This window comes from Phacochoerus africanus, chromosome 1 (assembly GCF_016906955.1).
Source record: "Phacochoerus africanus isolate WHEZ1 chromosome 1, ROS_Pafr_v1, whole genome shotgun sequence".
In the NCBI taxonomy this organism is placed as follows: domain Eukaryota; kingdom Metazoa; phylum Chordata; class Mammalia; order Artiodactyla; family Suidae; genus Phacochoerus; species Phacochoerus africanus.
The window spans coordinates 152482495-152497138 of NC_062544.1; the positions used below are offsets into that span (position 1 = coordinate 152482495).

At 51.0% G+C, this 14644-nt stretch overlaps 2 protein-coding genes across 2 annotated transcripts in view; one reads left to right on the forward strand and one right to left on the reverse strand.

Moving 5' to 3' along the window:
- Window positions 1–12385, reverse strand: part of EEFSEC (eukaryotic elongation factor, selenocysteine-tRNA specific) — a 156231-nt gene extending 143846 nt beyond the window's left edge. Inside the window, exon 1 of the mRNA XM_047782429.1 lies at window positions 12055–12385. Coding sequence (XP_047638385.1) covers window positions 12055–12349 — 295 coding nt within the window. The 5' untranslated portion in view covers window positions 12350–12385. The remainder of the gene's footprint in view (window positions 1–12054) is intronic.
- Window positions 12386–12436: 51 nt separating this feature from the next.
- Window positions 12437–14644, forward strand: part of RUVBL1 (RuvB like AAA ATPase 1) — a 50802-nt gene continuing 48594 nt past the window's right edge. The window contains exon 1 of the mRNA XM_047782448.1: window positions 12437–12823. The gene's annotated coding sequence lies outside the window, so the exon portion shown is untranslated. The remainder of the gene's footprint in view (window positions 12824–14644) is intronic.

Here is a 14644-nt window from a genome sequence, read left to right on the forward strand (position 1 = left end):
CTTGTCTAACCTCCAGGCAGGCTTGCTCCACCATGAACCCTGTGTGGCCAGTGGATTATGGCCCCACATAAGGCGGCAGGAGACAATCTGCTCATCAGCCTAGCATTCACTCACTCATCCCGTGGGCCCTGCCCTTGGTGCTGGAGCTGGATGAGACCAGGGCCATCCTCGAAGGGCCCAGGCCCAGTGGAGTACAGTCCAGTAAATGACGATGACAGTAGATGGGAGATGATGGGGTCCTGGGGCCGCATACGACGGGGCCAAGGGGCAACAGTAAGGCGTCCCAAAAAGTGCTGCAGCCTGAAGATGCCACAAGAGACTCAGCCTGTCTGTCTGTGCAGAGATCTGCAAGCAGTTCCTTAAGCCTGGAGTCCTGAAAGGCAGAGACCTTGTCCCCGCAAGAGGGACCCTGTGGGCCTGCTGCGTGCAGAGTTTTGCCTTCACACCAATGCAGAGCAAGCAAAGGCTTTCAGATGGGGAGTAAAGCAATCAAAACAATCATATTAGCTGTCTAGAAAGCACTCCTGGCTACAAAGAGAAGCACAGTTTCAAAAGGGGGCTGGAATCAGAGAGAAATGATGGCAGGCAAGCTTGTCCAATGCAGAGCGACCAGAGGCCTATCCAGGGAGCCGCTGCAGCGACAGGCAGAGGGGGCTCAGAAAGCGCAAGAGTTGGTAAGGATTCCTGAGAAGGTGAAGGAAGATGTGTTGAGGGTCACATCAATGGCCAACGGCTGGGGAAGGATGGCAGTGCCACTCACTGTGAAGGGGGGTGTGGGTACAGTGTCTTGCAGATGTATTCTGGGGGCCTGTGCATTCGCTGACAGGGAAGCCAGCCCAGTAGGCACCTGGACAGCAGGTCAAGAACAGCCTATTGAAATCTGAATTAAGTGAAATTACATAAAATGACAATTTCAGTTCATTAGTTGTACAGGCCACAGTGCCGAGAACTCCACAGCCTCCCTCGACTGATGGTTGCCACTCTGGACAGCACTGTTAACGGATATTCCCATCATCACAGAGACTCCTGTAGGATGGTGCTGGGCAAGCCCTGCAGAGTCTCTCTCTCTTTTTCTTTTCTTTCTTTTTTTTTTTTTTTAGGGCCACTTCCGAGGCATATGGTGGTTCCCAGGCTAGGGGTCAAATTGGAGCTGTAGCTGCAGGCCTATGCCACAGCCACAGCAATGTGAGATCCAGGCTACGTCTACAGCCTACATCACAGCTCACAGCAATGTCTGATCCTTAACCCACTAAGCAAGGCCAGGGATCAAACCTGTATTCTCATGGATGTGAGTCAGATTTTTTTCCACTGAGCCACGACCGAAATTCCACATACACTCTTTTTTAAAATATTATTTCCCACTGTGGTTTATCACAGGTCACTGAATATAGTTCCCTGTGTACAGTAGGACCTTGTTGAATATCCCCTCCATGTACTATAGATTATATCTGCTAACCCCAAGCTCCTACTCCTCGAACATCATTTTAGAGAGTAGGAACACTGGACACACACACGAGGGTCTCCGGTACCTAGGGCCTAAGGCCCTGAAATTCACCTGGAAGTGACCTTGATCAGAGTAAGACCACCTGGCAGTACAACGGGAAGGCAGAGCCCACGGCCCAGCATCATCCCATCAGTCAGGTGACCAAGGCCAAGCCCTGACTCCTGGAGCTTTAAGCCCCCAGAGAAACCTGCAGCCAGGCAGGCTGGGCTCCAGAGGCCAACCAGGTCAGTGCTGGCAATTCCAAGCACTAATTTAAAAGGAAAAAGTCAGGTTTATCTTTAGGTAGCACCTGTGCATGCCACCAAATAAACATCCTCAGGAAGTAGGTTAAAGACAAAGGGAATGATTCTAGTCTTCGTGAAGGCCCCAAGACAGGAGCAGCGTCACTGCAGTACAGGAGATGTGGGGAGAAGGAAAGTCAGCTTCTGGCCCAGCAGCGAACTTGTTTCTTCTCCTGCCAAGAGAGGATCCCACTCTAAGGAGGCCCCTCCCCTCACAGCCACGGCCACTTCAAAGCAGCAGGAGCCTAATCTCACAGCACAAGACAATAAAAGACCCAATTAACAAAACACAAAACTCAAATAATCCAGGGAAGAATGGAGGCAGAAATCTCCGTTTTTGACAAACTGACTTAATGCACAAACCACTCAGGAGCAGGCATTCCTTCCAAAGGGGCATGGGCCGAGGTCTGAGAGCAGTTCCCAGGCAAACCAGGGCCGGTGCACTCAGACAGGTCAAACCCCTGCTCCCGCACCAAGACCTGGGACCCAGAGCTACACCGAGTGCCCCGAGGGAACCCCTCCCTTGGGGTTGCAGTGAGATGACCAAGGGTCCAGACAGCATCCAAAGAGGAGAGGCTCTGGGCCCCCACAGGGTACTCCTGCACCTGCACCCATCTGTTGGTATCCCCTCCCTCCTCCAGCCCCATCTGAAGCTCCAGTCCCAATGGGAGAGGGTCACCTGGCCCCAGACTTCTGATCCAGGCCCTCTCCTCAGTCTCTTTAAAAACTCCTTCCCCCTCCCCTGACAAGAGGCTCTCCCAGCTGTGGGGCCCCTGGCCCTGCCCCCCCATCCCATCTACTGGCCGTGTCCCAGCCCCTAGGACAGCCCCCTCCCGACCCACCTCCTCCCTCTCCCCCGACACCTCTGACTGCTCAGGCTGCTGCCTGAAACCTCCAGGTCACTCCTCTGGGCCCAGCCTGGTATCCCCTCCTGTGGGACACCCTTCCCCCCTGTCCCGGGCACAGGCACTCACATCTTGTACTCTTTACAAAGAAAGCCCTTACAATTCTGCACCTTGTCTCGACTGGCTGCTGGCGCTGCCCTCTACTCTGCCCACCCTCCAAACCCCAAGCACCCTGGAGACAGGCACATCTGTAGACTCTGAATAAATGGAGAAGTGCCCCAAATAACAGCACCACCTGACACTTCCCACTAAACAGGCACCCCCACAACAAGGCTACCAACCTAAAGGTCCACAGGGCCCAGGTCTGTAACAGAAAGAGGCATACAGGATCAGCCTGCTCAGCCTCAGGCCAGAATCACCGCCTGGCATGGCTCATGGTTTGGCTATGAGATCTTCTTGTCCCCATATAGAAGCCAGGAATCCGGCTCGTCATATGAGATCTGATTTGTAAATGTCAGCAATGATTTTTTTTTAAAAAGGCTTTAACATATGGGCCATCAGGAGTTCCCGTTGTGGCTCAATGGTAACGAACCCGACTAGTATCCATGAAGACGTGGTTTGATCCCTGGCTCACTCAGTGGGTTAAGGATCCAGAGTTGTAGTAAGCTATGATGTAGGTTGAAGACATGGCTTGGATGCAGCATTGCTGTGGCTGTGGGTGGCATCGACAGCTCTGATTTGATCCCTAACCTGAGAATTTCCATGCGTCATGGGTGCAGCCCTAAGAAGATTCCCCCCCAAAAAATACATATATATATGCCATCAAAACACAGCGCATAAGGCCCTAGTGTGGGACCCTCTAAGGGGTGGACAGGCAGGACGGGCTGGCACAGGGGTAGGAGTAGGTAGGTCTAGGAAGATGATAGGGGCCTTAAAGGCCTTCCAGAAACAAGCAAAGAGCACTTCCTCCACAGTCTAAATAATGCATCAGGCATATTTAATTCTCTGAAAATGTGTGTATTTATTTAATTCAAATCGATAATTTGTTTAACTCAAATATACTGAGTAAAGATAACCCACAGAATGGGAGAAAATATTTGCAAATCACATATTTAATAAAGGACTGTGGAACACCTTTATATATCACCAAACCAGAATACATAAAGAAGTCTACAACTCAATAATTAAAGCCAATAACCCAATTTTTTAAAAGGGCAAAGGATGTGAATACACAGTTCTCTAAAGAAGAGATACAAATGGCACAAGAAGATGTGTTCAGCATCACCAGCCATCAGGGAAATGCAAACTAAGCCACAATGAGATACTACCTTACACCCGCCAAGATGGCTCTAGTCCAGGAGACAGACAATAACAAGTGTTGGTGAGGATGTGGAGAAATGGGAGCCCTCACACCTAGTAGTGGGAAAGCAAACAGTGCAGCTAATATGGACAACAGTCTGGTGGGTCCTCAAAAAGCAGACAGAGTTACTCTCTGGTCCAGCAATTCTACTCCTAGGTATAAACCCATGGGAATGAAAACATTTGTCCCACACAAAGACATGAATGCAAATGTCCACAGCAGGATTATTCATTATAATCAAAAAGTGAAAACAGGAGTTCCCGTCGTGGCTCAGTGGTTAACGAATCCAACTAGGAACCATGAGGTTGTGGGTTCGATCCCTGGCGTTGCCATGAGCTGTGGTGTAGGTTGCAGACACAGCTCGGATCCCGCATTGCTGTGGCTCTGGCGTAGGCCGGCGGCTACAGCTCGGATTCGACCCCTAGCCTGGGAACCTCCATGTGCCGCGGGAGTGGCCCAAGAAATGGCAAAAAGACAAAATAAATAAACAAATAAATAAATAAATAAAAATTTAAAAAAAAGTGAAAACAAACCAAATGTCTTTCAACTGATGAACGGATTTTTTAAAGAGTGGTCTATCCATATAACAGACACTATTCAGCCATAAAAAGGAGTGGAGGATGAAGGGGATGGGGAGTTTCACAGGTACAGAGCTTTGGAGGTGAAAGATGGATGCCACTGACCCATACACTTAAAATGGTTAACTTTTGGGGGGGATCAAGTTCTATCCCCCAGATCTACTTCTCCCCACAGGACCTTGAGGTAAATCATCATCGGTCCAGGGCCTCGGAATCTGTGTCTGCCTGAAGTGCTTAGCAAAAAAACAAAGGTGGTGAGTTGGAAAAAAAAAAAAAAAGATTAAGAAAATACCTTTTATGTACACAATTAAAAATAAAAATAGATTTTTTGGAGTTCCCTGATGGCTCAGCAGGTTAAGGATCTGGCACTGTCACTGCTATGACTCGGATACAGCTGTGGCTCGGGTTCAATCCCTGGCTCAGGAACTTCAGCGTGCCCCCCCCCCCCAAAAAAAAACAGATTTTTTAAAAAGACAAATGATGTGTTAACATGGAAGAATCAGGTTATAACATGTATGAACCTTGAAAGCATTATACCTAGTGGAAGAAACCAGACCAAAGGCCACATATTGCAGATTCCATTCCTGTGGAATGTGCAGAAAAGGCCAATGGACAGACATTAAGTAGGTTAGTGGCTGCCAGGGTGAGGGCAGGAGACAGTGAGGGGCTGCTAATGGGTGAGGGGCTTCTTTCTCTCTCTTTTTTCTTTTTTTTGTCTTTTGTCTTTTTAGAGCCACACCTGCAGCATATGGAGGTTCCCAGGCTAGGGGTCTAATTGGAGCTGTAGCTGCCAGCCTGTAACACAGCCACAGCAACGCCAGATCCAAGCTGTGTCTGCAATCTACACCACAGCTCAGGCCAACGCCAGATCCTTAACCCACTGAGCAAGGCCAAGGATCAAACCCGAAACCTCATGGTTTCTAGTTGGATTCGTTTCTGCTGCGCCACAACGGGAACTCTGAGGGGCTTCTCTTTGTAGGGATGGAAATTTCTCAACTTAGACTGAAGCACTGCTTACACAACTCTGTGGATATCCTGAAGACAATTAAGTGTACACCTGAAATGATAAATTTTATGGTATGTGAATATCTCAATAAAAATGTTTAAAAATAGCACTGGGCTGGCCAATGAGCCCTGAGCCACACAGATGCCTCCAGGCTAATGGGACCAGTAGGCAGAGGCACCTCAGGAGGCACCTCAGCAGAACTCGGCCTCCCAGTTCCCTCGGGTCCCCCAGAGCTCCAGATACCATCACCTCATCACCCCACGCAGCAGAGCCTTAAACAGCTACCATCTGAGGGTGATTGGTGCTCCAAGGCAAGGGGACCTCAGGTCCCATCTGGCCCTGGCCCTGGCCAACTCAAGGAGTGGGGAATAGGGCTCTGGGCTCTCCTGGGCCACCTGCTGTTATCTTCTTCCAACCTGGATAGAGTGATTCTGGAGAAAAACCCAAGAGCCACAAAGGAAATGCTAAGAGAAAAGCTTAAAAGCAATTAATTTTAAATGATTACAGGTTTACCAAGAGCCATGGCTATGATTTGCTTCTGACTTTGATTATAACCTTCCAGCAAAATATCTGACTCAACAAGGCAAGTCTGAATTATTTTCTATTCCTAGCATGACTACAAAATATTCTTTGATTTAACATTTGATATGTTTTGTTCTCAAGGACAAGCCCCATGAGAAAAAAAATGTACCACAACAGAATGAAATATGACTACCTGCTTCCATTTTTCTTCCCTGTTGGTTCCTGCTCAAATATTCTGCATTCATTTAAACTCAAGGCTGCATCTCTGATGTTACACTGCTCCCACACCGTCACCCAAACCAAAGTCACCCGCTGTCCAGCAGCAGAGAAAATGCTGCAGACAGAGCTGGACACTCTCCTGGAGACGCTGAAGGACTGAGCATGGGAGGAGAAGGGGTCTGAGAGCAGCAAGGCGGTAGGCCCAGCAGGAGGGCCTGAAACTAAGCAGGTCAGCAGGGGATACCAGCCCTGGCCTCAGCCCCACTCAACGGCAGAGGACATCACAGAGGGGCTCTCTGGAGAGTCCTCCAGGCCAGGGCAACCCTCTAACAGAAGGGAAAGAAGGAAGCCTACCTGGGTGGACACCAAGGCCAAAAGATTCCAGGAGCTAAGGAACTTAAGGCTAAGGAGGCATTTCCACTTACAACAGCACCTGTGAATATGTGTCAGTGTTTCCAGACAGACACGTGAATGCCATAATGCAACATGATGTATTTCTAGACAGATTCATTAAGAGACAAGGGGCAAAGAAAACCAGAAGTGTAGTTCTCTTGTGGCGCAGTGTGACAGAGCCGGTGTGTCACTGCAGCGGCTTGGGTCACTGCTGTGGCGCAGTTTGATTCCTGGCTTCCACATGCTATAGGTGTGGTGAAAAAGAAAGAAAGAAGAAAACCAGAAGTGATTTTTTTTTTTTTTGCTTGCTTGCTTGGTTCTATATCAGAATAACACCCAGATTCCTATTTTGGCCAGGCCCCCATTTGTCCTGTCTGCTTGGGCCACGCTGCCTGCTGGGCACCAAGTGCAGACGCCTGAAGAGAAATGTAAAACCTCATGGCAAACACAAGGTCATTTGCACACAGACGAGTTTCATGGGTCCAAAGACAGTATCTCAGACAGAGTGTAGGCACACTCCTGGATGAAATGGCCAAAGGGCAGCACCATGTCCACAACAGTACCACCAGCACAGAGAGCTGGAAAAATAGGGAAGGCCAAGCAGCTTAAGTTCAGAAAGAATGCTCCCTCCCAGGTCGCAGAGACAAGCAGCCCCAGGCTGCCACCTGCCCACCAAAGCCAGGACCCCCAAGTCACAATTGCATCACTGAGGCAGCTCCAACGGGGGACCCAGAGAGGGTCCAAACCCACAGGAAGCACCGCCTAAGTGGCAGGCACCAGAGGCAAGCGATCTGGGCGAGAGTCAGCAGAGGAGCTGCTGTTCATTAACCACCGAACAAAAGACCAGGAGACAACGCACTGTTAATCCTAGCGGCCCCCAGACGACTATAAATTGCCAAGCCAAGGCACCAGCATTTTTCAGACCTCCTCCTTTCTGCCAGAGTGAGATTGAAGATGGGTCAAGTTCCTCACCCCCATCCAAGTCTTTAAAACATGTATTACTGAATCTTTTTGAAGTTCTGACCCTGAAAGATTTATACTCTAAAATAGATCAGAGAAAAATACTGTCCTGAAATACTACCACAGGGGCTGCAGCTGATAGGCACGTTTGTCCACTCCCACAAGAAGGCCAGTGCTCTGTGGCAGGTCAGTGTGGGTTCGAAGTAGCTCTGACCCTTCTGACCTGTGCTCCCTGACCTCTCTGAAACCCTGCCTCTTCATCTGTGAAATGGGAGTACCACCTCTTACCTCACGGGACTGCTGTGAAGATTAAACAAACACACCAACAACAGCACCAGGCTAGCACTAAATAAAGGCTAAGGATTGTTGTCACCATGAACCCCCTGCACTTTGGAGTTTTATCTATGGCCACAAGGATCAAGGAGATAAAACCCAATTTTCTCTAAGAAAGGATCTTTTTGTATAGGAAAGTATTTTGGGCAAGCAATGGAATTAAAGAGAGTTGGCTTTGATTTAAGAGACATTAAACTGGAGTTCCCGTTGTGGCTCAGTGGTTAATGAATCCAACTAGGAACCATGAGGTTGCGGGTTCCCTGGCCTTGCTCAGTGGGTTAAGGATTCGGCATTGCCATGAGCTGTGGTGTAGGTGGCAGACGCAGCTTGGATCCTGCGTTGCTATGGCTCTGGTATAGGCCAGTGGCTACAGCTCCAATTAGACCCCTAGCCTGGGAACCTCCATATGCTGCAGGAGCAGCCCCAGAAAAGGCAAAAAGACAAAAAAAAAAAAAGAGAGAGAGAGACATTAAACTTCAGACACACCATCATGGGACTCAGACAACCATTTTGATTTCCTCCTACTCGGTGGGGGGGTCGGGGGGGGGTATGTACTCAGCGAGGGGTCCAGGTCCTTCCACTGCACCGGGAACTCCAGCAACAGCCCAACTCCCAGAAACACCAAGCACAGAGGCACTGCCTGCTGCCAGCACAAGTCATGTCCTTGCATCTTCCTAAAGCTCTGCCCTCATGAGGTCACAAACCAACTTTAAAAGCCTTCCAAGGTCCTGAGGAGAATCTGCACTGAAGGCCCAACCTAAATCCACTCCCCACTCTGAAGGATCCACCCACCAGCCCTCTGGCCTTCACTTTCAATGCCCCTCCCTACACACCACAACCAACTTCTGGCCACACTAAGTGCTGGCAGTTACCCTGACCCTAGAGACGAGAGAGCAGGCTCAAGCCTCAGAGCCCTGCCCAGGCAGTGCTGCCCCTAGGAGAGCTGTTCTTTCCTCCTCACACCCAGTGAGTCACCCCAGCTTTCATCCCATGTGCAACCAGTAGGTCACTCTGCACGTGGCTCCACTATCAGCCCCCAGAGGGAGGGGACCCTGCTGATTACTTTCGGTCCATGACCCTGTGACAGCCCAGGTGCTGGTATGTGGCCTCATTCATTCGGCTCTGGCCCCACCACTGAGGACACCCTGTCAAGACAGACACAGTTAATGCTCTGCTCTCAGGGAGCACAGAGGTGACCAACAAGTATACATGTCCAGAGCATCCACAACACAAAAAGCAGAAAAAAGAGGTTCATGAGAAAGTATGATGCCAGAGAGCTGGATACTTTAGGCCAGTAGGTCAGAGGAGGCCTCTCTGAGAAGGTGACACTTGAGCTGAGACTTAAAAGAGCAGGAGTTAGATGGACCACATAGGGGGCACAGCAGGTCCAAGTCTGGCCCATCCAATATGGAGGAGGGAGACCAGTGTGCCTGGAGGTCAGAAGCCAGGGACAGGGCTCAGAGGAGGGCAGAGGCCAGACTGTGGGTCCTACAGCCCATGAAGAGGAGGCTGGAGTCACCATGAGGGCAGCGAGCAGCCCCTGGACAGTCGTGAACCTGAAGGCTGCCATGCTCTGACACACATCCATAAAAGGAGCAGCCTGTGCTATGTGAGGAATGCAGCCAAAGGACAAGGGTGGGGCAATGGGCAGGAGAGGAGGGACAAGGTCCAGGACTGTAGGAATCTGGTGCCAGAAGACAGGATTCGGCCTCCAGATCGTGAGGATAACTAAGGAGATTCATTAGACCCAGGTGAGGGCAGCAGAGCTAGGTTCCAACACCTGCCAACATACTTTACTTTCCAAGCTTCGCTTTCGTCATGAGAAAAATGGGGGCCACACTCCCCCCATACCTCCACCACTCAGTGCTGTCACACAGATGCAAGTTTGGAGGAACAGGCCTAGGCTGGAGTTAGCACTTGAAAGCAGCATCCTTCCCCTCAAAAGAAAAATGTCACCTTTTTTCTCATTTCCCTGAGCAGAGGGTGAGAATCTGACCTACTTAAGGAAGAACAGTATCAGCCCTAGTTCCACTGCTGTAATGTGTTCAGGTGATGTGCTGACCCCTGAAAGAAGACAAGGAGAGTCCCCCCCTCTCAGGGGCAAGAGCAACATGACAGCCATGATGTATACACAGGAGGAGAGAAATTCCTCTTTATTTCTTCTACAACTTACCAAGGACTTGCCCTATTCTTGGGGGCATTATAATTTGGCACCTGAAACCTTGTATCCTGTGAAGACACTCCAAGAATGTACATGTGGATGGGGCGGGTGGAGTAAAGGGACCTGGGAAGCATTGGCTTGGAGCCCAAGCAGGGCCCTGGACTGTGTCACCTCCTAGCAGCCTTTCCAAGTCCCAGTCCCTTCGATTGTTAAACAGTAACCACCGCATTCCCAAAGCGTTTGCCCGGGAGGTAGGAGATGTCTGGGAAGAGCAAAGCCAGAGTGTGGACGGTCCAGAAACAGTTGTTCAAGGCCACACAGTTGGTGAGCAAGAAAGCCAGGCCTCAGTCCAGCCTCCAGAAGCATGTCCTTCACCCCCTACACCTTCCACGGGAAAAGACCAACAACCTGCCTTCTCATTTTTCTTACCCTTCCACCTGGGCTGGCTCAGAGAACGAGTCCTGAAATGTATCTGGATGTGACCACAGAAAGCAGTTACAAGGGGACGGGAGAGCAGAGAGAGGACAGGTGCCCCTAATAAGCATCTGGTGACTGAAGTGGGTCTAGAGTAGAAGACTTGAGGTGGGGAGACCGGAGCAGATCCCTGCTCCCCTTTGAGCCTCTACTTCCTCTCCTGAGAATGGAGAAGTGACCTCACATGGCCCGCAGCGTGACCACATGGGAGGTGACAAGGTGAAAGTACTACAGCTGGGCCCACTATGCCCACCCACGGATGCAGCCATTGACCGGCAGGCCGATAGAACCATCTGATCAAGACATGTCCCACAGGAGCCTGAAGGTGCAGAGAACACTGCTGGAAGAAACAGAAGGAAATGGAAAGCAAGGAGGTACTTGGTTCCTGGGGTGGCGGTGAGGAGTTAAAGTCTCTGACCTATACTCTCCTACTGCCATGTGCTTCTGTTATTCTACCATTTTTTAGTAAACAAAAAAAGTTTTAAAGCTCTGTCCACAAAGTAATCCACAAAGGTATACTAGTGGCTGCTTTTGGAGAGATGGGAGGAGTAACTGAGGACCCTTGCCTGGTTTGTAATGTTCTCTTTCTTCACAAGTAGAATTTATTCATGTACCATCAGTATATTTTAAATTAACTAAATGATACATCTCAGAAGGCACCCCCCCCCACCAGCTCCAGCATCTCAGCTGTAGGAGCTATCCTTCCAGACACATAAGCACACCCACCAGAGACATCTGTTCTAGAAAACTTGCTGAAGCTTTCTTACCAGAAACAGGAAACGACATAAATGCCCATCACGAAGAGATTAAGAGCAAAGACATCCTGATGTATAGCGCTCGGAACTCTATCTAGTCACTTATGATGGAGCACGATAATGTGAGAAAAAAGAATGTATACATGTATGTGTAACTGGGTCACCTTGTGTACAGTAGAAAATTGACAGAACACTGTAAACCAGCTATAATGGAAAAAATAAATTTTTTAAAAGATTAAGAAAAAGATGGTACAAGTGTACAATGGAAATTCATGTGACCTCTAAAAAGAATGATGTCTCTTTATATGTACAGATAAGATACTCCGAGTATTGAGTGAAATAGTGGTGTTAACTATTCTGTTAAAAAAATAAATAAGAACAAGAGGAGGGGTTGACTTATACACGGGCCTGCCTGTCTTCACCCGGAGTCCCTAAGACTGGCACCCAGACCGGGAAAGCAGGAGACTGGGGGCAGTGAATGGAGACCTTCTGGGCACTTTCTGTGGTCCTGAGTTGCCCTAACTCGTGCGTGTATTACAAACACATGTGGTACAAACGAAACACTTTCGCTGTTTCTAGAGAGGCCCCTCCTGCTGGGGCGGTGCGAGGGGCTCCCGCTCCGCGCCCCCCGCCCGGCAAGGAGCCCCCGCCGTCTGTGCTCACCGCCGATGATGGTCCGGATGAGGGAGGCGTGCCCGGGGCAGTCGACCAGCGTGATCTGCAGCTCGGCCCCGGACTCGGGCTCGGTCCCCGGCAGCGCCGGCCTCAGACGCTCGGGCAGTGGCACCGAGAAGCACGAGAAGCCCAGGTCGAGCGTGATGCCGCGCTCGCGGCTCTGCGGCTGCTTGTCGAAGGCCGCGGTGGAGGCTGTTGTGCTGAGCGCTCGCGCCAGCGCGGTCTTGCCGCTGTCAATGTGGCCCAGGACGCCCACGTTCACGTTTACCCGCCGGCCCGCCATGCCGCCGCCGCGGTCCGCCAGCTAAGCCGACCCCCGCCGCCCGCGCCCCGCTCGTATGTTCCGGCGCCGAAGCTTCCGCCCGCCGTCCGCCGCCCGAAGCCAGGGAGCCCAGAGCCTGAGGCGCCGTCCGCCTCTCGCTCAGTCTCCGCGGTCTCACTTCCACTCGTTCATTCTCAGGGCCTCGCGGGGACGGCGCTCTCCCCGCACCACGTGGGCGGGGGTGGGGGGCGACAACAAACAGGGACCGAAAGCCGAACCGACCGCTGCTCGCACGAGAAGCCCCCGGGAAAGTAGAGCCCAGGCGGCAGGACTGGAGCCGGGGAGGCGGCTGGTGGCGAAGCTGAGGCGCGCGGCTCAGAAGAGCCCGCGTGGAAAAGACTGGGGAGGGCCGCCGGGAAAGGACGGCTGTTTTCCCGACGCGGCAACACGCACCCGGGTCAATGGCGTCCCGCACAGCTCCAGGCCGTGTGTAAGGTGCGTGCGCGCGGGGGAGATCCCACGAATCTCACGCTTTTCAAGTGTTATCCATAAAAAGTGTCTCCCCGTCAGCAACAGGGATCACAGCTTTAAATGCTTGCACTGGCCAGGCAGGTGCCTCACAGGAGAGGCGTCAGCAGGCTATGTCCTGTGTAGACCCGGGAGCCCCTGCCCAGCTTCAGCCAAGGGAAAGTGGGCGAGAATGCGAGCTGAACATTGCCTCATCTTCTCGATTTCCGAGAGGAGAGAGCGTTTCCACATGAAATCTGAGGAACACATGCTTTGTTGAGCCATGAGACTTGGGGCTGTCTACCTGCCCTGACTTATACCTAAGCGCTGGCCAGCGGCAGGGCTGGGGCTTTAACACCAGGTGGGTCTTCCTGCCTCCACCTCCCATAGCCGCTGGCTCCAAGCCAGGTCCTACCCCAGCAGCAAACTGGGCATGAGCCTCCCGTTGAGTCCAGCCCTGTCTCCACAAGTGCCAGGAGATGGCAACTCTGGGTTGTCTGAAACTCAGCCAGATTAAGACTGTAGTTGGGGTTGACTGTGCCCCTGCACCAACCAGAGAAATAGACAGCCTGGCTGGGCAGGTGTGAGTCATAAGCTCACTCCAAGATTGCGGGGGAATGCCCTGTAGGAACTGGAGCACTTTTGCCAGCAAGATGCAGGTCACATCAAGCCCCTCCTGTGTCCTTTGTCTCTATTCTGGCTTCTATCCCAGTGAGGCAAGTTTGCTTTAGATCAGGCTGGTGCTCTGGCACTCTACCCGTCCTAGCCCACTGAGGACCCCTTACATGTCTTTGCTTGCCCTCAGCCTGGTACATGCAAAGGCTCCATAACTGTTTCTTGAGTGGACCCACCCCTGAACCTCCAGCCCACAAAGACACTCTCCTCTGCAGCAGACTCCTGGGTTGCAGCCTGGATTGTAAACCTGGACCCCAGGCACTGAGAAATGATTGACAGGGAACTGCCTGCAGAACTATGATTATTTGGGATTTGTACTTAATGTTCCTTTGTGTTTCTTTAATGCCATTTTGTGCTAAAGTAGTTCAAAGTTCTTTACAAACAGCTAGTAATTAATTCAACTTCATTAAGGCCAATTAATCCAGGATTAATTATAAATTTTCCCAGAGGAAGTTATTATACTTTGCTCTTTGATTTGAGTTTTGGCTTTAAAGATTCTTTTAGGAGTGAAATGGAAATTTCTCTTTTCTCTGAGGGTATCTACCTTACCAGTGATTGTGTTAACTATGTACCTTCCTCCACACATCCCCTACTAACCTTGGATGAGGTTGTCACCCCGGCAGCCCATGTGCTCTGTGGCGCTCCTAGCACTGAACAGATGCAAATGTCCCATCAGCTGCAGGGTGGGAGCCATGTCCTGGGCCCACCTCATGCCCTGTTCCTTCCAGCTATATATGGACAGAACAGTGTTCTACAAGCTCTGTGAAGTCTACCATGGTCAGCGGTTCCCTCCTTCCTCTTCTGTAAGACTCCTCAACTCTCCTCAGAGCCATCACACTCTCCTCCAGGTTGCCATGGGGGCTGATCGCACTCTAGCTCAAGGGACTGGAGGTAAAAGGGCAAGGGTCATGGGAGTGAGAGTGAGAGAGCTGGCAAGTGAGGGCTGTCACACAGCACAGGCTGGAATGCAGCTATCCACACCATTCCTTGCCCTGCAAGGACAAGGAATGTCACTGCACAAACCCATGGATGCAAACTTAAGCTATTTTTAGCCCCAATGTCAGTGCCTTTTTTAAATTGCTGCACCCATGGCATATGGAAGTTTCTGGGCCAAGGATTGAGTCCGAGCTGCTA